This window comes from Microchirus variegatus (genome assembly GCF_963457635.1).
Source record: "Microchirus variegatus genome assembly, chromosome: 1".
NCBI classification, from domain to species: Eukaryota; Metazoa; Chordata; class Actinopteri; order Pleuronectiformes; family Soleidae; genus Microchirus; species Microchirus variegatus.
In genome coordinates, this window is record NC_139802.1 from 42,404,408 (window position 1) to 42,429,381 (window position 24,974).

At 45.7% G+C, this 24,974-nt stretch overlaps 2 protein-coding genes across 2 annotated transcripts; both read right to left on the reverse strand.

Annotated features, from left to right (window-relative positions):
• Nucleotides 1-760: 760 nt before the first annotated feature.
• il7r (interleukin 7 receptor) lies at nucleotides 761-3,714 on the reverse strand (the record flags this gene model as incomplete). The annotated part of the gene is made up of 8 exons (XM_083909789.1): nucleotides 761-1,195; nucleotides 1,975-2,047; nucleotides 2,129-2,228; nucleotides 2,306-2,471; nucleotides 2,578-2,732; nucleotides 2,977-3,134; nucleotides 3,235-3,370; nucleotides 3,627-3,714. 8 exons carry the CDS (start codon nucleotides 3,712-3,714, stop codon nucleotides 761-763), a joined length of 1,311 nt encoding a protein of 436 aa, XP_083765915.1.
• Nucleotides 3,715-7,002: 3,288 nt separating this feature from the next.
• Nucleotides 7,003-23,677, reverse strand: myo5b (myosin VB; the record flags this gene model as incomplete). The annotated part of the gene is made up of 40 exons (XM_083900823.1): nucleotides 7,003-7,264; nucleotides 7,372-7,452; nucleotides 8,022-8,196; nucleotides 8,284-8,578; nucleotides 8,721-8,871; nucleotides 8,955-9,044; nucleotides 9,124-9,275; nucleotides 9,357-9,488; nucleotides 9,584-9,677; nucleotides 9,765-9,963; nucleotides 10,241-10,318; nucleotides 10,524-10,651; nucleotides 10,780-11,019; nucleotides 11,096-11,161; nucleotides 11,251-11,385; nucleotides 11,476-11,595; nucleotides 11,730-11,872; nucleotides 12,054-12,147; nucleotides 12,252-12,488; nucleotides 12,572-12,811; nucleotides 12,983-13,139; nucleotides 13,231-13,442; nucleotides 13,541-13,652; nucleotides 14,031-14,117; nucleotides 14,644-14,741; nucleotides 14,824-14,958; nucleotides 15,046-15,129; nucleotides 15,220-15,342; nucleotides 15,446-15,586; nucleotides 15,747-15,828; nucleotides 15,912-16,177; nucleotides 16,261-16,370; nucleotides 16,527-16,634; nucleotides 16,728-16,809; nucleotides 16,951-17,094; nucleotides 17,180-17,336; nucleotides 17,976-18,120; nucleotides 18,224-18,395; nucleotides 18,490-18,600; nucleotides 23,651-23,677. 40 exons carry the CDS (start codon nucleotides 23,675-23,677, stop codon nucleotides 7,100-7,102), a joined length of 5,568 nt encoding a protein of 1,855 aa, XP_083756949.1. The 3' UTR covers nucleotides 7,003-7,099.
• Between the last annotated feature and the right edge of the window lie 1,297 nt (nucleotides 23,678-24,974).

Sequence of the window (24,974 nt, forward strand, 5' to 3'; positions counted from 1 at the left end):
AATAAACAAATACAATTATGTCAAACTTTAATTAGGTATAGTAACTCTGCTATATGTATAGTAATCACTGCTTCTATAAAGAATTCAAAGAAATGTTTGATTATTAATAACTTTTAATGACATTTAAATCTGTTTTTCTCCTCTGACGTGTAAAGTGAAGTATTCATGTTAGGTTTTTCTTGTTCAGTAGATAATTATAAATCGTGTGAATCAAGCATCAACATATACTGTGTAATGTCAAAACAAAAACTGGTGTTTTTGTCATCCATTACTCAGCCACATGGAGGCGCTGTGCAGGTGCCGTTCTCAGTCATCAACGCCCAAAATTACTGTTGTAAAGTAGGTCTAGGTCATGTGACCTCTAGCAGAATGACATCACATGGTCCATGTGATTATATCTTCAACCTTTGACCTGAAGATGGCACCAGAAATGGAAGAATCCACCTGATGGTGCCTTCAAATGTGCAGTGGTGCCCTTAGCTAGCAATGAATTAATTAATTAATTAATGCAAAAAAAAAATTAAAAGAAAATAATATGCAAAACTTTTCCTAAGAAAAAGCAATTACAAACTTTACAAGTAAAATCACAAGTTATGAAAAATGTACTTTCACTGATGCCATCATTTAAAAAAATAAAATTATGCTACAACTGCACCACGAGGTTCATCCTGCTCCTCAGGATAACTGGAGAAGAGTCATTCATAGAGGTCAAGATGGGAGAGGTTTCAGAGGTCTGACCCTCCCCGGTTATCTTCATCATCTACTTGCTCTGGTAGAAACTGGACATGGTGACGTAGGCCTCCTCCTGCTGACCCGCTCCACTGCTGTGCTCGGCCTCGTCGCTGACATGGACCGGTGAAGGTCTGGTGCTCTGGACGTCTTCCTCACTGTCGGAGGAACCTCGACCCAGCAGTGCTGCGAGCTCCAGCTCCTCGGTGCTGATGCTGGTGTCGCTCCTGCAGTCTGATGTCTGGGTGGAGCAGAGAGTGTCGGCTCGACTCGAGGACCCGGACTGGACAGAACTGAAGGACCCAGACTGGACGGGGTCAGTGGAGGGCACCTGGTCAGAAGGGCAGCCCCCACAGTGGACGGGGTCGGTCGCCTGGACCAGGTCAGAACTGAAGATCTCTGTCTGTAGCATCGGGGAAACTCTGAGGACACTGAACACTTCAGGTTTGAAGTTCAACAGGTGGCGCTGTGGACAGTGAAATGTCGTAGAATCAGAGTCAACATCACAGCTTATGACTGCAGTGTGTTAGCAAATAGCAGTGTGTTAGCAGTATCACTGCAGTATGTTGGCAAATAGCAGTGTGTTCACAGTATGACTGCAGTGTGTTAGCAAATAGCAGTGTGTTAGCAGTATGACTGCAGTGTGTTAGCAAGTAGCAGTGTGTTAGCAGTATGACTGCAGTGTGTAAGCTAATAGCATTGTGTTAGCAGTATGACTGCAGTGTGTTAGCAAAAAGCAGTGTGTTCACAGTATGACTGCAGTGTGTTAGCAAATAGCAATTTGTTAGCAGTATGACTGCATTGTGTTACGAGTATGTATGCAGTGTGTTTGCAATTTGCAGTGTATTAGCAGTATGACTGCAGTGTGTTAGCAATTAGCAGTGTATTAGCAGTATGACTGCTGTGTGTTAGCAATTAGCAGTGTGTTGGCAAATAGAAGTGTGTTAGCAAATAGCAATTTGTTAGCAGTATGACTGCATTGTGTTACGAGTATGTATGCAGTGTGTTAGCAAATAGCAGTGAGTTAGCAGTATGACTGCAGTGTGTTAGCAAGCAGTGTATTAACAGTATGACTGCAGTGTGTTATAGCAATTAGCTCAGGTGTTATCTGTTATTTAGACTTAGTGTTTGTGTTAGTAGCATGATAGCTTTGTGTTGTGTTAGCAGTGTGTTAGCGGTTAGCGCTCTGTGTTGGGTTTGCTGTATATTTGCATTATAATTGTGGCGTGCTAGTCGTTAGCTCACTGAGTTGGGTTTGCAGATGTGCACCAGCGTGTTTTTGGGATGTGGGACTTTGGGCCACATGTACATGAAGATTCTGCAGAGGGGAAGAAAAGATGGATGAGAGGAAGAACCAGCAGTCTTTTCAGAGGCATCCTGTTCGACACAAATGTCCTACTTGTTCTTCCAGAAGTAAACAACACTGATGATCACTGCCACCAGGGGGACAAGAACCAGTGTCAGCGCAGACAACAATTCCCAGCTGGTGTTTGAGTTTCCTGCAGGAGAGACAACAGAAAGGACACGGTGAGACAAAGTCCTCCATCTCCGTCCACACTGCTGTTCTCGTACTCACCTTCTGTGGGTGTGATGAATGTGAATGTGAATGTGTCGCTCCATTCGCTCCAGAAACCCTCCAGCAGCTTCACAGGGATCGCCCGCACTTTGACGTGATACTTGGCGTTTCTGCGGAGATGTTGCATGTCGATCTTCATGTTGGTCTCCGATGTCATGTTCTGGATCTAAACAGAAACACGACCGTGTGAAACTCTGAGCCTCTGAAAGTCGAACTCAAATGATTGCGCCAAAAAAATCCCACAGTTCACAACATGGAGCTTGTGAACGCACCAGAGGCGCGGAGGCGGCGCTCCAGATGTGCAGCTGGAAAAGCTGGTTGTCGGCACTCAGGTAGTCGTTGACGTACGGCGTGTAGACGTGGATGATCACCAGGTTGGACTCGGGATTGAACGTGACCTTCTTCACGTGAGGACGCCGCGGCTTCACTGCAGCAACGACGACAGTGACACCAGTGAGTGAGTGCTGTTCCCTGCCACATGGTGGCAGCACTGAGACAATGCATGAGGCTGTCGATCATCAACTGATCTTCAGTCAAATCTAAAATCAAACTGATCTGATAGAGCTGTGACGAGTGATTGTTTTCATAAGCGATAATAATAATAATCGTTCATGACGTTTGACCTGGTGTTGGTAACGGAGCAGCTTATGACCTCTGACCTCATTGTTTACCTATCTTCTTCAGGTCGAGCGTGGACGTGATTGTCCCTCCTCTCCTGAGGTGAACCGTCAGGACGAAGTCGACCACCGGCGCCTCGCTGGTGCTCACCGTGTTCCCACTGTTCTCCACGCAGTTGATGGTCGCCGGCGTTTGCGTGCAGTCGATGGCGCTGTGAGAAGACGAGACAAGAGACGAGCAGGGATGTTGGTACCTGAGGTAGGCAACATCACACACACACACACACACACACACACACTGTTATGACTTACCATACAGACATTTTCTCGATGCCGTCGTCTTCATCGTCCTCGTCGTCCTCGTCGTCGCGTTGTCCTCGGAGCAGCTCACAGGTCAGAGTGTTTTTATCTGTGGTGATGTCAGAGCTGCAGCTAAGTGAGTGCCGCTCTGATGGGGAAACACACACACACGGGTTAGGTTTTATATATATATATATATACACACAAGGGTGTTATAACGTTGTTTTTACAGATGGAATAACTGCTTTATGACCTAAGGACCAAAAAAACTTCCTGACTCATCAAAAAAAAAATCAGGTGAATAATCATAACAAAGCCTACAACACTAATAAATACATATTAATATAAGGGAAAACAAAATTCTCTAAACGCTCCACAAACGTTATAAAGAACCCACGTCTCACCTGTGCCGTCGCGCCCGTCTCCGCTCTGAGCCCAGGCCGCCGCCGCCAGCATCACCAGGAGCAGCTCAGACGTCCTCCTCGTAGACATGGTGTCCTCAGCTGAGCGCCTCCGTCTCCGTTGCACATCTTTCCCCCCCGAGCGCAGAGGAAGAGGAGGAGCAGATATACGACAGGATGTTGTGTAAACAACAGCAGCAGCAGCAGCAGCTGGAAGAGAGACAGAAAGAATATGTAATAATAATTACCTTTTTTAAAGGCCCCGGTGTGGCACATTTAAGAGGGTTTTCGGTGCAGAAATGTCATATTTTACTCATAAGCATGTTCGTATAAATGTAGAATAGATAAATAGCCTTAGAATAAGCCTCTCTGTAGGTTTCTATGTTGACCAGATTGTGTATTTTTGAGGTTTTGAACTAAGAGAAGAGCAACATCCTCTCAGATTTACCTCAGTGTCGAGCAGCAGCAGCAGCTCCTGGGTCCATTTTCTGCCTTCAAAACACCTGAACTGTCCCTTTAATGCGTATAACGCTCACTCAGCTGTCAGCTTTGACTTCCTGTAGTTTTTTAATTTGGAAAACCTGAGTCCTGAGTGTGTGTGTGTGTGTGTGGACAGAGGGAACATGGACGTTACAGGGTTAAAGGTCGCTCTCTGGTGTTCTGCTGGGAAGAGACGCAGGCCCCGCCCACTCCCTTCTTCTTTTTTTTAAACCGCCCACGCCAAACCACACAGCTGAGGTTTGAGCTGAAAGATGCAAACATGGAGAGCTGCGGTTTCATGTTCGCTCACCGCCACCTGTTTACACTGAAAGAGTGTGTGTGTGTGTGTTTTTTTGTTAATTGTATCTTGGCACAAACGGCGACTTTGTCAGGACCAGTCGTCGTCATGGAGACCAAAACCCGGTCCTAATGATGCAGAACGTCCTGCCTGAGGAACTGGTTCAGTCTAGGGCAGAGATTTGGATTGTGGTTATGGTTAAGGGTTTGATGTTAACTGATGAGTGTGATAGCGCTTTGTTTCCGCTGTCCAAATGAATACAGTGTCCTCTGAAGAGTAGCTGCACAAACCCGTGTGTGTGTGTGTGTGACTGTTGAATGACATCAGCAGATTCTGTTTTTCATCTTCAGTTATTATGATAACTGTCCTCACACAAAAGTTCATACGTGGTAAAATATATACGGCGTTACACATGCAGTATGTTTATATAAAACATAGTTTAACACGCATTTCTCATACATTCAAAATATATTAAAACAGTATAAACATACACGGAAGACACATTTGTAATATATTAAAGTACATATTTGGAATATGTTCACTTATGTAAAAATATACTTATTATGTAATATCGCTCTTGGTGCAGGGACATCCAGTTATATAATTTACTTTGTCATAGTTTTATTTAACGTAAATGCACTGTGTGAACTCATCATGATGCATTCAGGGCCCCAAACCTGCTGTGGTAACAGTTTCACACATGCATACATACAGTCTATGTATGCATGCATGTATATATATATATATACCTACCATATACCCACCTACATGAGGTACCACAGTAAAGACTCCTGGTGCTGTGTTCGAGTGAAGCCACAGAAACACAAGCGTCTGTGAACGGCTTCCTGCTCCACACACACACACACACACACAGTGGAGGTGCTGCACGCCGTGCAAACACAACACCAGTCATGTTTATGTTGTTGAGAAATGACTCGTCACCACATCCTCTTCCTCAGAACTTCATCCACTCAAAACAGCCTGAGCCTCAGGAGACACTGAGTACAAGTGGCCCAGTCACTGAGGACAGTGGAGACGTTTGTCCACCGTCACTGAGGACAGTAAAGTCTGAGAGGACAGTGACGGTGAACACAGAGGACATGCTTTCATCATTAGTATCAAGGGACAGTGAAGGCATCATTCTGTCAGCCTGAGGACAGTGAAGACATGATTTAGAATCACAGAGGACAGTGAAGACATGATTTAGAATCACAGAGGACAGTGAAGACATTGTCCCCAGTCAACGAGGACAGTGAAGACATGATTTGGAGTCACAGAGGGCTGTGAAGACATCAATGTTCACAGTCAACGAGGCCATTGTCAATACATTGTCCACGAGGACATTGAAGACATGATTTAAAGTCGCAGAGGACGTGAGAGGATGTGACAGTGAACATAAACAGTGCTTTCATTATTAAAATCGGGACAGTGAAGGCATCATTCTGTCAGTCTGAGGAGTCACACAGGACAGTGAAGACATCTTCGGGAGTCACAGAGGACAGTGAAGACATCTTCGAGAATCAGAGAGGACAGTGAAGACATCTTCTAAAGTCACAGAGGACAGTGAAGGCATATTCTAGAGTCACAGAGGTCAGTGAAGACATCATTGAGAGTCACAGAGGACAGTGAAGACATCATTGAGAGTCACAGAGGACAGTGAAAACATCTTCTAGAGTCACAGAGGACAGTGAAGGCATCTTCTAGAGTCACAGAGGAGAGTGAAAACATCTTCTAGAGTCACAGAGGACATTGAAGACATCATTGAGAGTCACAGAGGACATTGAAGACATCATTGAGAGTCACAGAGGACAGTGAAGACATCTTCGAGAGTCACAGAGGACAGTGAAGGCATCTTCTAAAGTCACAGAGGACAGTGAAGTAACCCCTGGAGAGATGACATCAAAGCTGTGCTTCATCTATTCTTCATGTCCATGTCCCTGAGAGGCTAATGCTGTTAGCATGAGCTCCAGTATGACATCAAATCAAAGACAAAGTGACAGTGAGGACTGTGCTTTGAGCGAGTGTGTTGTTTGGAACACATCCATGAGGTTTGTGTGTGTGTGTGTGTGTGTACACCTGAGTGACAGGTAAACCACGGACACCTCACACACACAGATGGTGCACCTGACTCTGTGGGAATCAGCTAAATGTTGTGTTCACACAGCTGCTAAACTAACTGCCACGGTGTGTGCGTGTGCGTGTGCTATGCACAGCGCCACCATCAGGTCACAGCTCTGCTGATTATGTTAGTGCTTCATAAAAATACGTCTGTAATAACAGATGAAAGGATTCATTGTTTAGATCAGTGTGGACAAACCAAAGTGAAACTACTTTAATTTTTAAAGTTTTCTTTATTAATATTATTATTATTATTATTATAGTGTTTCTTGTCATGAACTTAGTGATTATTAAACTTACGCTTTCTTTCTTTTTAAAAATGTTTATAAAGTTCAGTTCAGTTTAAAAAAGGTGATTGAATCAAAGGCACACTGTAAACGTAGTCGGACAAAGTCTTCAATTTTCCTCCGGCACCTGAACACATCATCATGTGCGTTTTTTCGGTGGAGAACCATGGAAATTTAGAAAAAAAATGATGATTGTATGATTTCTTTATTGGATCAATCCTGAGTGAAAAATGGTTTCTGTCCCTGAGCTTTTTACTGAACAGGAGCACAAGTGCCCGCCCACCCGCCGAGGGTTAGACTCTGACGAGGAATTCGAGGCCGAGGGAGGCGGGGATGTGCATCTCGTCCAGGCTCAGAGCCGACGGCGTGTACGGGAAGAGGACGGGGAACGTTTGTTTGGTGTCGATGAGCAGCTGGGGGTTGGGGGTTTGGGGATCGTTCCTCTCCTGGAGACGATTCTGCACAGTGAACACATCAGCAGTGCAGTCAGCAAACGCAAGAAAAAACAGCAAGAACAAAGGGGGAAAAAAAGTAAAGGCATCATCATCATCATCATCATCATCACCTGTATGTTTCTGATGAAGGACACCGTGACTCGCTCCTCAAACTCGTTCAGCGGCGTGTAGAGATTCAACAACTTAACAATCTGTGGAGACACAACACGTCAGCGTCACATCTCACAGTACAGGCCACGTACACTACCGTTCAAAAGTTTGGGCTCACTTAGAAACGTCCTTAATTTTGAAGGAAAAGCACTTATTTTCAATGAATATAACATTAAATTAATCATAAATACACTCTATACATTGTTAATATGGTAAAAAACTATTCTTGCTGCAAACGCTTGGTTTTTAATGGAATATATACATAGGTGTATAGAGGCCCATTTCCAGTGTTCTAATAGTACATTGTGTTTGCTAATCGCGTCAGAAGGCTATTGGATGATTTGAAAACCCTTGTGCAATGATGTTAGCACAGCTGAAAACGGCTTTGCTCGTTCTATTTTGAATAAAAATCATTATTTCTCATCTTGTCAATTTCTTGACTATATTTTCTATTCATTTTGCAACTCTTTTGGTGAATCAAAGTATGACTTTTAATGGAAAACACAACAAAAATTGTATAGGAGACCCCAAACTTTAGAAAGGTAGTGTAAAAATTCCACATTACAAGATATGTTAGACGTGTCATGTGACTTGTGTCGGGTGGGCGGACCTGTTGTGTGGTGAGGGCGGAGCACAGCGAGCAGATGGCCTCTGCGTCCTGAGTGGTTTTCTTCTTGACCTGCAGCAGCTGCGCGGCTTGAATGATCGGTTCCAGACACTCCGCCGCTTTACTCTGGTACAGATTGTGACTCCGCAGCCACTCCTCCATCTGGCTGGTGTTATACCTGAGGGGGGCGGAGACAGAATGACATCAGAGACCAGTTGTGTGTGCGCGGTGGCGTCACTGCGACGTCATGAGATTCGTCGTCTACCTCAGCTGCATGCCCTTGCTCCAGGAACACACGTCTTTGCGCAGCAGCAGGTTGTTGAGCGTGATGGCGTCGATGCAGTGGAACAGCTGACGGATCACCTGACCCGCGATCTCGGGGTCCAGCCCGTGTTCACTCATCATGCTCTGGAACTGTCCCAGCTGTCTGATCAGCGCCTCCAGAGTGTAGCTGCTCGGGCCGCCGCTGTCCATGTCCATGCTGGACGAGCGGTTCCTGTAGCCCGTCGGCTTCACCGCCGCGAGGCTGGGAATGCTCTCGCTTTCCAACATGGCCGACACTGGGGACAAAGAGATGGAGAACGTCCTCAGGGTCAAACAACCAGGACACGATTCTCAAAGAACCTGACGCCAGGTCAGTAAATGACTTCGTGGACCCCTCTGGAGGACAGAAACACCCTAATATTGTGAGTGCCCGCTCACCGATCATGGGCTGTATGATGCCCTCAGCGACCTTGATGAGCTGCTGGTAGATCTGGATGGACAGGTCGCTCAGCACCTGCCGGTACTCGGCCAGGTCAAAGTTCTTCAGACAGTGCTCGTTCTGCTTGGGCGAGTTCTGCGTCATGAACGCCTGAAACACAAACCACACGGTGCCGTCAAAGACGTGGACTTGTCTGACAGCGGACCATTGACTCGCGGTAGCAAGCGTCGCACCTCATCGCCGCTGTACTGCTTCAGGCAGTGGAGCAGACGACTCGTGTTGGCCAACCAGAAGGACGTCATCTCGAAGTCGTCGCTGTTTTTCTGCACGGACAGAGAAGAGACGTTACCATGGTGACGGGCACAGAAGCGCGTGGATATGTGACAGTGAACGCTCGCTCACCTTCAAGACCTTCTTGATGGCGTTGATGGTGGAGGTGAGCAGAGACTCCACCTTCTGGTCGTCGTTGATGTAGTCGGCGTGGCGGATGCACATGAAGAGGATGTACGCGGGCAGGCAGGGCACAGTCGCCGACACGGAGGTGGGCTTCATGTCTGGAACACGACAACAACAACACGTTAAAGTCGCGTCGTTCGTAACCATGCGGTCAGCTGACCCGTGACCTCGCAGCTCACCTGTGATGAGCGACTTCAACAGGAAGACCTCGTCCTCCTTGTCGTACTCCAGCATTCCTTCAAAGTCCTTCTCCTTCCTCTGAACTGTCACCTGACGACTCAGCTCCGGTCTCGATCTGCTGCTCAGAGCTGCTGCTTGGACCGCTGAGACGGGGACAAGAGACAAACAAACGTGAGACATGAAGTAGAGGTAGGACAGAGGCGTCTTCTCACCCTCTATGTCTCACCTTCAAGCTCCTGGACCTTCTTCATGTAGATCCTCAGCTGCTTCTTGAGTTTCCTCTCGTTCTTCTCCAGTTTTTCCACCAGCTCCTTGAGGTCCTGCAGGACAAACACACCAGCGTTAGAGGAACAACGCGTTAAATGTCCAGCAGCGATGCGTCTTGCGTCCCCTGCGTCCTTCCTCACCAGGTTGTCGTTGGTGAGTCGCGTGATCTCCTGCTGGACGCTGTATTCCACCTGAGCCTCCGGGGACAGGGACATGGTGTAACTGAGCAGCTCCTGCTTCTTCTCGATGTCGTCCTTCAACAGCTCGATCTGAGTGCGGAGAGCGTCCAACTCGTCTTTGTGCTGACGTTTCAGAGACTGCAGCTGCGACTCCAGGAGCCTGAAGACAGGAGGACGTCCACAGGTCAAGTTTAGGTTTTCTGAAGTGTGTTTGGAAGAGGTACTGACACAAAGCTGTCTTGAAATGTCACAATTAAGTTTTTGTACTTAAGGGAGGAGTTGACAATATAGGGAAAAAATTAAAATTGGAAATACAGAGGAAATGTCAGACGACCACCTGATGTCAGGTCTCGTACCAAACCTGATCACGTGACATTCGAGTCACTGCTTGTGTGTTTGGAAAAAGAAGCAGAAAAAAAGAAGAAATGAACAGAAACCTGGCAACTTGTTTGAGACCGTGGTTTGCCAACGCCAGCTCGCCATCTTCGTTCAGAAGACACCAGTCCTGCTGGAGACTGGTGTCCACAAAGACAGAAGGGACAGAGTCCGAGGACATAAGAGTCAAAAGCAACAAAGGGACAGACGGACAGAAGAAGAGGAAACCAGTAGATTTGAAGAGTATAAGGAAGCACAGCTTAAATGTCATGAATGCAGAAACACAGCTCCTGGGTGAGGTCAAAGTTTCTCCATGTTGTTCCAAACATGCATTGTGTCACTGACCGTTTGGACTCGGCCAGTCCTTGATACGCTTTGAGCGCCTCCTCTTTGTCCTCAGGAACTTCGGGAACTTCAGGAACGTCAGGAACATCAGGAACATCGGAAACAGTGGGAACGTTCTCGCTCTGCTGCTGAAAGAGTGTAACATTGACGGTTACTGACACTTCCTCAGTTAGAAGAGTGAACATAAATGCTCATCGGCTTAATGAGCGGTAATCTGTAGTCTGTAAATCCAGAGACAGGACGTAGACAAACTCACCACTTGTTCGTTCTGCTCCAGTCGCTGAGCAGAGCTGACGATCTGAGTCCTGAGGATCAGCACCTCCTCTTTGCGGGCGTCCAGCTCCTCGTTGGCTGCTTTGAGTTGACTGAGCAGCAGGTTGTAGCTGTCCTGCAGCTCGCTGTTCGTGTTGTTCTGAGCCGCGCGCTCGGCGATGTTCTTCCTCAGCGTGTTCAGGTCGTCCTTCAGTTTTTTGTTCTCCGACTCCAGCTCCTCTCTCTGCAGAGAATTTCATAGTAAAAGTGTGTCAAACGCATGTTGTCGCGTGCGTTTAACGTGCATTTAAAGTTCGCACCTTGAGGTTGTTGTACGTCAGATCTGCAGCCTCTTGATCCGAGGTCGGACTCCTGGCCTCCGAGCCCTGAGAGGGAATCAGAAAACACTCAGACGTTCTGCTCTGTGATACATCGTTATTATCAACAACATCATCGTCATCATCATCATCATCACCCTGCGCTTAGCGAGATCCTCCATCTTGTCCACGGTGCTTTGCAGCCTCTTCCTCTCCTGCTCCAGCTCACGCACACGTTTCTGCAGCTTCATAAACAGACTGATGTCCATCGCTGCTTTCTCCATGCCCATTTCCTGTAAAAAATAATTTTAAAAAGCACAGTCACCGTCTCATCCAATCATTGCCTGGTTCTGTCATCACCTTCTGACCTCACAAAGACTCACCTCCACCAGCTGAATTGAGTCTTCAGTGTCTCCGACCTCTGACATGGACACAGATGGGAAGTTAGAGTCCGACTCCAGGCTGCTCTGATTGGACTCATTCCTCCGGTGGCCAGGTTGGAACTGAAGGATTATGGGAGAAGGAGAGTTAAAGTTGCAGCTCCTTTCTCCATCACATCATAACCATGACCGAGTCACAATGTCTGCCTACAGGGGGCAATGGTGGTCCACCTGAGGACTGGTGTGTGACACCTCACCTTGGTCATGGACAGCTCCTCCTTCAGGTTGTCGCATCTCAGCTCCACTTTAGAAAATTCTTTGAGCAGATTCTGGTATCTCAGTCTGTCCGCGTCCAACTCTGTTTGAAGGGACGTCTCTCTTTGAGACGCATTGCTGTCCTCTGAGAGACAGGAGCACACACAAAGGCCTGAGCACAGCACACTACTGACACCTATTGTTTAAGTTATGAAATTACAAACCCAAAGCACTTCAAATACATTTCATATTTCATTATGTTTCATTATGTTATGGTAGTGAAACAGTGACACCTGCTGGCCGGAGGCGGTAGGATCGTCTCTCACCTGCAGAGGTCTTCACCTGCTGACGGATCCTCTGGTTCATTTCTTCCTTCTCGCTCTTGAGCAGAGTGTTTTCGGTCTCCAGCTCCTCCACCCTCTGAGGTCAGAAACAGAGACACGTTGTGATGACATCATCGAGACACAGTGTGATGACATCATCAGGACACGGGCGTCCACGCCCCTGATGGACGATGACCTCACCTGCTGCAGGGACGTTTTCTCACTGCCGTGCTCCTCCTCCAACTTCTTCCTGTGTGCGTGTGCCTCCTCAAGCTCCTTCCTCAGCCGCTCCAGCTCCTTCTGCAGTGACGTCAGCTGACCGCCGTCGCCCTGCTGAACTCGTATCACCTCCAGCTCCTTCTGCATTTTGCTGACCTCGGACTCCAGCGTGGTGTTCACCTGCTGCAGCTTCACGTTCTGAGATTTGTAATCTTTGGACTGAAACGGGAAGACAAACTCGGTGACGCAGCAGCAGCAGCAGCAGTGGGCTTGGCACTACGGACGCGTCAAAAAATCGTTACCTGGTCGTCCATCTTCCTCTGCAGCTGCACGATCTTGTTCTCCATGCCCATGTTCAGATTCTTCAGGTGTTCTGCCGAGCGAGCCTCGATCTTCAGCTGCTTCAGCTCTCGCTTGGCTCTCATTCGTCTGAACGCACACTGGATGGTGATGGCGGCGTTGCGTGCCCGCCTGAACTTCCTCCTCTGCATCCAGCCGCGGACATTCTTCTGGATGATCATGGCCTTGTGGTGCAGGAGGAACTACAGAGCAGAGGACGCAGCGTTAAGAGTCCGCCTTCACCACATTCCACCTTTAATTGGAAGCGCTCCGTTTCTAATTCACTGCTGACGGCAGCAGCAGCAACACAAAGAGCTACAGAGGCAGTGATGCGTTCAAGAACCGTCGGAGCAAAAACAGATTTTTTTATTTACCTCCCAGTAAATCCTGCGTGTAAACATTCCTTTGGCGTAGGCCTGGATGGTGATGACCGCCTGTCTCACTGTTAGATACGCCCGTCGATCTCTCACCATACGATACTGCTTCTGACAGACGATCGCCGCTCGAGTCAAACGCAAGTACTCGGCGTACCTATAGAGGAAGACATCAGGGCATCATGACCACCTTATATACACTGAGGATGGACCATGATGTGTTTAAAATGAGTGTAACACACACGTACCTGCGGGCCAGGTATCCTCGGCCGTATCTCTGCAGAGTGACGGCCATCTTGCGGATCTTCAGGTACCGGATTCTCTGCAGCCAGCCCCTTACCGTCTTCTGGATCATGATGCACGCCGCACGGAACTTATCCGCGCGCAGCTTCTCCAGGTACGCCACCTGACCCGCGCGGAAGAAGATCTTCGTCTTTCCGAACTGGAACATGTCGGAATCCTGAGAGGCGAGGGAAAGATTATCGTGAAGCTCGTCAGCGTCAGACGTTTCAGATACGGCTCTACATGAAGTACATACAGTACAGTGTCAGTCATTACCTTGATGAGAGTCTCCAGCAGTTTTCGACACACCAGCTTCCTGTCTGATGACATCAAGTCAGATTTCTTCATCAACACTCGATACCTGCTGAAAAAGTCCAGGTACGTCCACCTGGAAACAGGGAACACGCAGTTTATTCGCCGTAACCAAAACTACATTTCCTGTTTGAACTTTGTTGAAGTCTCTGCTTCTTCATGTGGATCACCGTCTGTAAATTCTAGAGTAGAATGTTCCAGTCTTCAAATGTTTTAAACCAAATTATAAATGATGGAATTAAACCGTTTTATTGAGCGATTTTGGAAAGTGTTCTACTCTACTAATGTCTCGGTCACTGATGATTAGATTTCATGGAAGGAGCTGACTAAGTTGTCTGAGCAGGAGACACAACAACAACAACAACAAACCACAGTGACTTCATCAATCATAGCCAATAATATTCTAAAAGGCAGAAACACAGAACAGGTGAACGTGAGAAAGAGGAGGACTCACCTGGAAGGATATCCGGCTGCACTGATCCGGATCGTCTCCAGAACACCACACGCTCGGAGCTGCTGCACCGCTCGCTTCGAGTCGAACCTGTGACCACAAACGGGAAAACACATTAACGTCCAGGTGATCATCGCTCGGATAACAATAACAAGTTAATGCTCAGATTTAAACGTGGGCGTCCAACCTCATCTTTCTCTTGGGCATCGTGTGAGCACCTACGGAGGTTTAGAGGCAACTGAGCGAACCTGAGTCTGGAACGCGACATGTGACTGACTCATCATCTAATTTACCACGAGTCACAAATACTGACAAGAGCAGGTCATACAGAGTCTGTTCACACTCAAACTCTGTTCCTCTGGGTTTCTTTACATCATGATTTTGATGACATCATCCTAATACTTTGTTCTGGTGGGATTTTAAGAATTTTTTTGATTTATTTCCACTTGCTTCAGCTTTGTAGATTTCACCAGAGTGGATAAAAATCTGTCTTGTGCCCGAGTCTGTGACGTCAACAGAATAACAGCATCATGTGGCGTCTATTCAGTCACAAAATTAGTGCGAGGGAACATCCAGTGCCGCTGTAACTCCAGAAAACAACAAACGTCACACTCACGAAAATGCCTCCTTGAAGTCGTTGGGTTTGATGCAGCGTACGTAGTGCGGCGTTGTGGCGTTCAGTGTCTCCATGAGGAGCTGCAGGGAACTGCGGAACTGGATTAAATACAAAAAAACGTGAGTCACAACGGCGCACAGTTGTGACAGCGGACGGCCTTGCAGCAGCGTGCGAGCTCACCTGGAGTCCGACTGTCTTCCTGTGCTCCTTGTTCGGAGCTCTGGGCGCCGACTTTGCAGCACGGACGTTGACCTTGGAGGACTTTGCGGCGGGTGCGTCGTTCTTCTCGTGAAACAGATCTGCGACGAGCTGGGACTGATGGAGGCGGCAAAGAGTTGGCGTTCGGTTTGACGTCACGACAAACGTCATCACATTAAAGGTCAGAGGTCAGCTGTGTCTCACCTGGCTGGCCTTCAGGATGTTGATCTGCTCCTCGTACACCCGGTCTCTGTTCTTCTCCAGAAAACCGTCGCACTGATACTCCACCTGCAAGTAAGCGTCACTCGTCATCACCTGTTCTGCTGCTGCTCAAACACCTGACAACACCTGATCAGAGCCCGACGATGGATGGCTTACCTGGTCGGCGAAGTGTATGATGATGAAGGACATGTTGGACATGCGAGGTTTCTGGAAGTGAGCGCTGCCGCTGTGCTGCGTGTAGAGCTTCTGAGCCCAGTTTGTGTCGGTTCCCTTGGGAACCTGAGAAACAACAACACAACAAGAAGAAGAAAACACGTTATACAAAGAAACACGAGTCAGAGTCAGAGGAGGCCGTTCCTAAGAAAATGATGTCCGCTCGTACCTTACACTCCTCGTCCAGCAGGTCCAGGATGCCGAGTCGAGCCTCGATCAGGTCAATACACGGCTGGTTGTCGTAGAAGTCGATCAGCTCCCAGGGAATCTGCTCCTTCATGTACTCCTCCTGCTCCAGCTTAAACACATGCTGCAGACACACACACACTTTTGTTATCTTCAAATCATATCTAGGAACTTCTTCTCACACTAATAACAATTCAGATCTTAGCCCTGAACTTAAGCAGTCCCTCAGAAATGAGGTTCTGCCTAATTAGCACCGTGTTTTGTTCTTCGTGAGGACGACTTACAGAGTTAAACTGCTGCTGAAGTTTCTCGTTGGCGTAATTGATGCAGAACTGTTCAAAACTGTTGATCTCGAACGTCTCGAACCTACAGAGGAACAAAACAAACGTGTGGCGTGAACGCACCGCAAACATCCGACGACGCACCGAGGCGACTGCTTGAGAAGTTACCCATAGATGTCCAGGACGCCGATGAAGGAGTGCTGTTTGGCGGACGTATGCAGGGCCAAGTTGATGTGCTCCACGATCCAGTCGAACATGCGCGCGTAGATGTGCTTGGCGAGGGCGTCTCGGGCGTTGCACGCCTGTTTGTACGACATGGCCTTCACGTACGTCTCCGAGGTGGTGGCGAGCTTCCGGTGACATAGCCAGTGCTCCATCTGCTTGTGCTCCACGCCCAGAAGTTTGCAGAAGTCGCTCAGGTGGGCGTCGCCCTTCTGCAACACACAGTGCATACGTCGTTTAACAGAAATATGGAACGGGTGCACGTGTGTGTGGAACGCCAGCGAGCGAACGTTACCGAGATGTGGCACATCTCTCCGTCTCGATCGGAGCAGATGTCTATGTTCCCCAGATGAAGAATGGAGGCCATGACTTTGAAGATGTTGCTCTGAGTGCTCTCCTTCACTCCTGAAAGCACACAGATGTTTCACACATGAGGACAGAGCCTTCTCAGACCTTTTGCTAGCTAGGTAGATGTGTTGTTAGCATCAAGCAGCCACAGAAGTCAATCCGAATGACGGGAATATGACTCAGTGGGAAATAAATGCTAATGTCCGTCCTTACCCAGAAGGCTGAAGGCCTCTCTGGTCTTCTTAAAGTCCTCGGCATCATTCACTCCTTCGATAAAGATGTTCTCTCCTAAGGACGTGTAGGTGAAGTCCTCTGCACTGGCTGAAAGAGATAAAAAAGAGGTCCTGGATTTTACTCTTCACTTGTGTGTGCGACAGTGGTCAGGAGGTCACGTGATCATATGCACAGACTCACTGAGATTCAGGTCTTTGAACTCGGGTAAACTTGCAGAGGCACAGAGCTGATAGAAGATGTGATAATTCCTCTCTTCCTCAGCCTGTAAATGTGTCACAGAGATTAAAGTGATGGTTCAGGTTTTTATGAAGTGGGCTTGCATAAGGTACTGACACTGTACTGCGAGTGCCCCCTGCTGGATGCAGGGTGGCACATGTTGGCCACTTAACAACAGGCAACAAACCTGGAAAACAACCCTCGACTTCTCCAGCAAATACGTCCGCATGTTGGCACCAATGATGTGGTAGTGTCGGCTGAACCCGATCTGAATGTACTTTCCGAAGCGACTGCTGTTGTCGTTCCGGGTGGTCTTTGCGTTTCCAATGGCCTGGCAAACAAAGGAGACGTAGCCAATCATGTTTCTGTGTTCCACAAACAGAGAGGAGCGTGACATCACGCAGCAGGACACTCACCTCCATGATGGGACTGGAGGCCAGCACTTTCTCCTCGACATTTGTGTCGTTCGCCGAACCTCCCACCGTGGCGAAGAAACGCATGGCGTACTTTGCGGAAACCGTCTTTCCTGCTCCAGATTCTCCACTCACGATGATGGACTGATTCCTCTCGTCCCTGCAGTGACAAAACACTGTCATCATCACACACGCGTTCAGAGAAATACTACAAGTATAAAAAGTATCTCGGAATGACTTGAAATGTTACACAGTAACATTCAGCGTCGCCCTGAACAAGGATCTGTTGAAAATATTCCCATATCTCTTAAGGAATAATTGTAATCAATATTTGAAAATCAGAAAATGATCCATTTGCCCTGATGCACTTTGACAGTGAGCTGACTTTTTTCAAAAAAACAAAAAGTATCTCGGAATGACTTGAAATTTACCATCAAAATAGTCGGTATCGCCCTGAACGAGAAACTGTTGAAAATATTTGCATATCTCTTAAGGAATAATTTAAATGAATTTTTGAAAATCAGGAAATGATCCATTTGCCCTGATACACTTTGACAGTGAGCTGAGTTTAGTCTCAAAAACAAAAAGTATCTCGGAATGACTTGATTCCGATTTGACTGACTTGATGATTTATTCCAGCAAATGCTACAATGTATATTTATACCTGCTAACATTTTTATGAACAAATATAAAAACCAAACACCATAATTATCCACCTACACCATATTATGTCCTGCCTCAGGGATCAATAACTTGCGATATAACTGATACATTGATCACGGACACGTGCAGATCTGACCTGGCCATCTGCTTGTAAGCTTCTTCAGCTACAGCAAAGATATGAGGGTCCATGTCGCCCATGTTCTGCCCACTGTAGGCGTTGATGACCTCCTCTCCATAGATCTGCAGCTGGTCATACGGGTTGATGGCCACCAAGACGATACCTGACGAGAGCACACATCACACCCGACCTCAGCATGTACATGTACCACACACGCTCACACACGGGATTGAACTGCAACTGATCTGGGATCGGCAGAGACTGACCGCAGTACGTGTAGATGTGGTTGGACTCCAGGAAGCGGACTTTGAGGTTGTGCAGCACCGCCGGTTCGTGCAGGTAACTGAGAGCGGTGAGGTCATTCTCCCCCACCAGGATGTCAGGATTACGCAGGAAAGGAAGAGGGTTACTCTTTGGACCGATGGGATATTCCACAGGCTGAGAAAAAACACAAAACACAGTCAGTGCATCATCAAGACACATATATATATATTAATATCTTGTAATGGCGTGAACATGTGATGTTAAATACCGTCTCATCTTCCAATTTGAGATGAAGGACCGTATTTCCCAATTTGTAATCTTTGGTGATCTCTGCAGCGATCCACACATCTTCAGGGTCCGGGATCCAAACCCGAGTGAACTGAAACAGACAAACATCGCGGAAACTGTTTTCATTAAACTGATTTGGCTGAAACAGCTGAAGACACTGTTTTTAGTCGTCTGGTGGCATAATTTTTATGGTACATTTTTATGTGATGTATTTTTAAATAGTTGTGCTATAGAAACAAAGTTTACTCACTAAGTGACTTACATTCCAACCATAAAACATCACGATTCATCACATTCTCCACTAAAAAAACATTATACACAAAAACATCATCATGGTGCACATTAAACATAATATTCCACACTAAAAACACCATGTTTCATGCTATAATTTTGTAGTTTAAAAGATCTCTCTCACACACAGTGAGCAGGTTAGACTTCCTTCTTTTAACAGGAAGGAGGAAGCAGCACACCTGTGTGTCATTCATTACCACACACACACACACATCAAAGTAATGTACCGCTGTATACACACATTCATGATGATGTGATTTCACTCAGCAGGTGACACTTTTGAGTCAACTAAATCAATTAAAATCATCATAACGGAAGCATTTTAAGTAATTACTATACAAGTATTTAGTAGTTGATTTGCACAGCCAATCAGAGGAGGCCTGTGTTATGACCTGACCTCTATCACCGCCTGTTTATCTGGGACACATTTGACACGTTCGGTGGCGTCTCCACGGGACACGCCGCGGAATAATGAGGGCGCAGCGGTGACGCCCCTCCCCCCCCGGTGGATGCTCCCATGCCTGCAGGAATGTGTTATCAGTGGGGGGAGGGGGAGGGGCAGAACAAGCAACAATAAAAGAAAAAGAGGCTAAAGAGCGTCTGACGCAGGATTAAGTTTCCTGGCTGCATGTTCATTTGAATCTGCCCAGTCCGCAGCCTGCAGTTAATCTCAGTCTGTGAACTCATGAATCTGTCTCGGGTTACACAAACACACACACACACACACACACACACACACACACACACACACACACACACACACACACACACACACACACACACACACACACACACACACACACACACACACACACACACACACACACACACACACACACACACACACGTGAAGTCACCGAGACTCCGCCCACTGGTGTGTAAGCACAATGACATCAGCCTTCAGTGAACCCTGGGTGTGTCCGTCAGGAAGACGCAAACACCTGTCGAGGATTCTGACCTCCAAGAAAGACCGTTCACACACACACGCACGCACATACACACTCACACACACACCTGTTTTATCACACTGTCCACCTGTCGCACACATGCTGTGATTTTTATATTAAAGCATGTCCTCATCAAACTGATCTGAGGTCAGTTACCTCTTATGTCACCACTGTTTCAAAGCAACAACAGAATCAGTGACAAAAGCAACAATGACAACAACAACAGTGACAACGTAAACAACAACAACAACAGTACCAACAGATTTCCACTGTAGCAGATTACAGCGCCCCCTCCCTTTAAATTAGTGCAATATAAACTGTAAAAAAAAAGAGCTGACAAAGCAGAAGAAACCATGACTCAGCTTAATCTCAGACACACTGACCACAAACAGCCAGATGGAGCAGTGGGGCTGATACCCACAACTTCAAATCTGGATTAATTAATCTCTTAGTAGACTGGGGGAGTCAGAGGGAGGGGCTTACACACACACAGAAACACACAGATCTAAGTGTTTGTTCAATACTTAAAACAATAGTAAACAATCAAAACAGAGGAAGTGACAACTCATCCACTTCCTCTTTCAGCTTCAGGAGGAATAATCTGAGATTTTCAGGGGACAGATATTTGTAATTTCATGTTTAAAAGTGTAAAGTGTAGTGCAGCAATAACGACACCATGAAATCACCAGAGTCGGATGATGTAAAACATAATTGCTACCTGTGTGGGACATGTTCAGCTCCACCCTGTGGTTTATCTTTCCACTGGGCATTGAGAAGATAATAGACGTCGGCACGAGGACTATTAGTCCCATTCTTGATGAAGAGATTAAACTTAATCCACAGGCTTTAAGAAATATTTGCATACGTGAGGAAGTCGTCTTTCTCCTGGTGAGACAGAAATAATCTGAACGTTTCACAATAAAGATTTAAAGTTTACAAGGGAATGGGATCCATGTGTCCTTAGGGTTCATTTTTATCAAAACTGATACTGATACTGCTTATCAATACTGATAATGATCAATACTGCTATTGATCCTATAACTCCTATGAAGGAAAATATCACAATATTTTACTGTATCGATTCCCCCCCCCATCATGATATCGTATTCTGCCATAAATATTGTGATAATATTATATTGTAATAATATTGTATTCTGACTTAAATATTGTGACTTGAATATTGTGATAATATAGTGAAATCGTATCATGACAAATATCGTATCGTGATATCATATTGTGACTTAAATATTGTAATAATATCATATTGTGACTAAAATATCGTGATAATATATTGCGATAATAGCGTGAAATCGTATCATGATAATATCGTATTGTGACAAATATTGTGATAATATTGTATTGAGACTTAAATATCCTGATAATATCATATTGGGAATTAAATATCGTGATAACATATTGTGATAATAATGGAAATCGTATAATGATATCATATTGTGATAACATAGTATTGTGACTTAAATATCGTGATAATATATTGTGGTATCGTATTGTGACTTAAATATCGTGATATCATATTGTGACTTAAATATCTTGATATCATATTGTGACTTAAATATCGTGATAATATCATATTGTGACTTAAATATCTTGATATCATATTGTGACTTAAATATCGTGATAATATCATATTGTGACTTAAATATCGTGATATTTATTGTGTTAATGTGATAATATCATCTTGTGACTTAAATATCGTGATAATATATTGTGACTTCAATATCGTTATAATATATTGTGACTTCAATATCGTGATAATATATTGTGATAATATCGTATTGTGACTTAAATATCGTAATAATATCATATTGTGACTTAAATATTGTGATATATATTGTGTTAATGTGATAATATCATATTGTGACTTAAATATCATGATGATATAATATTGTGACTTACATATTGGGATCATATATTGGGATAATATCGTATTGTGATAATGTGATAATATCATATTGTGACTTAAATATCGTGATAATATTGTATTGTGGCGTCTCTGGTGATTCCCACCCTTATTTAGCAGTGACAAACTGATCAAAGTGAGCCTGAACCACTGAGCACTGGTCTGCCATGATGACGATAGGGTTAAACACTGCAGCCAGCAGCTTTGTCGTCATACGGGCACAACTGTAGATTATAAAAGTTAGCGTAAACACAACAAAGACATTACTAGCTGCACTAGTTTTGTGCTGACAATGAGGGAAAACCAGCTCCTCTGTGAGCTGCACAAAGGCAAAACTAAAGGCTCAGAAATAATCTATTGTCCTGAATATATGAGGTAAAAATCTGTTTCAGACTTAAAGGGATAGTTCAGATTGCTCCGTCTCCATCACCAAAGTCCATAGAGAAAATCAGCGCGTTGTTGATCCTCTGCTGCCTCCAACAATACATTGAAATTGTATATGTGCATGTAATTCTTGTTTCAAAGCGAGGCCGCAGTGAGGCAGCGGCAGATCACTATCACTCATCAAACAACAAGATTTTGTTATTGAAAATATACAAATGACTCTGAACTGAAACACTGCGAGGAGGAACCACATGGAAAATATGACCAACACAAAGACTGTGTGGCTTATTTGTCCAGGGCTCTTTTACATGTATATCCCATAATATAACTCAGAAAACTGACACGGACGTACACATTCTGAGAATAAAGAGAGCGATAAGCTCATCTCTCACCTGTTCAGTGCATTATTATTCAGGCAGCTAAAGTAAACACGGAGCGATCAGGAGTAATCATCTCTCATCTTTAATTCTGGATTTTTTTTAAAGTATTCACCCATTGTTTTTCAGGGATTAAAAATGATGGTGACCTGTCATGGACATGGCGTCCCCTCTGCGCCTGACTGACCGACTGACACCGTATCTGACTGCACTTCCCAGTCATTTGAATGTAACTATGTCAACCTGGGTGGTGTTCTGTTGTTTAGTGTTGTTTTGTTTTTGTCTGGGAGCTGGAGCTGTAACTGCTGCTTTTAAAAAACGCCGAGACTTTATGCATCAATAATTGTGTTGATGTATTTTACTTTAACTTACAGAGGAACTGTCATGCCCTGTGATTTCCCTGCGTTTTTCGTTGATCCCGATGCAGCTAATCAAAACATAAAAAACGTTATTTATTATTATTTATGTATTTATAATCAATAAGATGATCAGATCTGTGAGGCTGCTGTAAAAACCACCTCAACCTCTTCTCAAAAAACCCCAAAACTGAACTCCATTGAAAAATCTGATGATTTATCACAAACCTATCACGTTCTCATGACGTCACCGAACGTCAGTGATCTGTTCGACCACCTGCTCCATTCGGCTCGCACGAGATCCACCACGTACACGTCGTTACGTCACACTTCACACCTGAGCTCACCGTCCACCTGTTGTCGACAGCCTGCAGCAGCACGGGGACCCGCCGTCCAAACTTCGCTGCAATTCAAATGAGGTTCGTTCCTTGTTGTTGTGTTTAATTAAAACCCGGGCTACACTGTCTGTTTTACCACAGTTCACCTGCGCCGAACCCCGTTAAATAACCAGTCAATTCGTGACAAACGGGTCTCTTGTGACGGATCAGCCCGGGAACAGAGCGAACAAACCGAACAGCAGTCATGAGTCTGTCCCGCTGCACTCTTCGGCTCACACACGATCGACATCACGCATTCACACGCGTCACACTTCCACCTCGTACACCGTGCACCTGTTGTCTGGAGCCCGGGGGCTGAACGGGACGTGCCGCGTAAAGTTTCTATAAATGTGCATAAGGTTAGGTGTGTGACGACATCTTTGTTTTCAGACTTGCGTGGTCAGCTGTGTGTGTGTGTGTGGTGAAGAAGTGTTCACAGGTGAATCAGTCTGAACAGAAACTCGCAACACGCGCGCGCGCACACTCACCTTTGTGTACAGCTCGCTCACAGACATCTTCTAGCGCGTGCTCACTCCCGTATCCCGAACAAACTACGACGCTGTTTTAGTTCCCATCAGAACCGTCACCAGAACCGGAACTACAGCACCACAAGACTCCATTATCCCGCAGTGTCTCTACTTCACCAGGTGAACACTTGTTGTCCGTTGTCCCTGGGGCGGGAGGAGCAGCAGCGGCAGCGGTGGGTGGGGGGAGTGAGGGGGGTTTCGGTCACTGTGTTCGGTAAAGTTCGGTTAAGTTCGGCTGCGCGGACCTCAGAGGGGTCTCTGTGGGGCGTTGTACTCGGGTGTTCCACAGGTGTTCCTTCTTCCTCCGGTTCCGCGCAGGTGAAACGCCAGATGATCCAGGGGTGACGTCACAGAGGTCGAGTACTTCCTGACACAGAGCGCGCGCGCTGATTGGCCGTTTCCCTGGAGCGCAGCCAGGTTTCTCCGGTCGCCGCACACACACACACACACGGGTGTCAACATAAGGGGCGGGACCCCACCAACGGTCTGTAAATCAGGGTCGGCCCAAGCCTCCACGGGGCCCTAAGCAAAGTATGATTTTGGGGCCCTCTGTTCCTGCCAATAATAATGGTTATTGATCATTCACACACCTGCTATACTAAAGGTATTCTACTTATTCTACTCTGTCACAAATACAAATACACTTGTAAAACTAAATTTGAGAACTTTTTGTTGCATGGAAGCAGATTTGCAAACTTACAGAAAAATCTTTCAATTAATATTTGGCATAATCCGCAACTCCCCCTACTGGCCACACAGAGAATCAATACATAAAACCAAATGTTTTATAAATAAAATATTAAGGTCTAAAAATCTAAAAATGTGCACAGTCTTTGGGGGGCTTTTATATATATATATATATAAAAAAAACCAGCATTAAATAAAATAAACAAATACATATCAAACAAATACTTAAAAAATAATGTAAAACAACAGAGGCACCTGGAACAAGGGAATAAAAATGGTTTATAAAGTTAAATAATCACATCTGACAACTACGTAAAAACGGTGAAAAAGCTTTGGTAAAAATGGGGAGAAAAATTCTAAATAAACTGAAGCAATCCAAACTTCTTTATTTTATTTTTTTTAGTTAATTGCTCTTGGGGGGCTTCCAGTGGTCACGGGGCCCTAAGCAGCAGCTTAGTTCGCTTATGCCTTGGGCCGGCCCTGCTGTAAATATAACCTCAACAATAAGTTCGGTTGATTTTATGATGACTTTTCTTGTTTTGTTTTCAAATAGTTTATACTTTCCCGTGTTTGCTGTTGCCTGTGTATTTACGTTTAC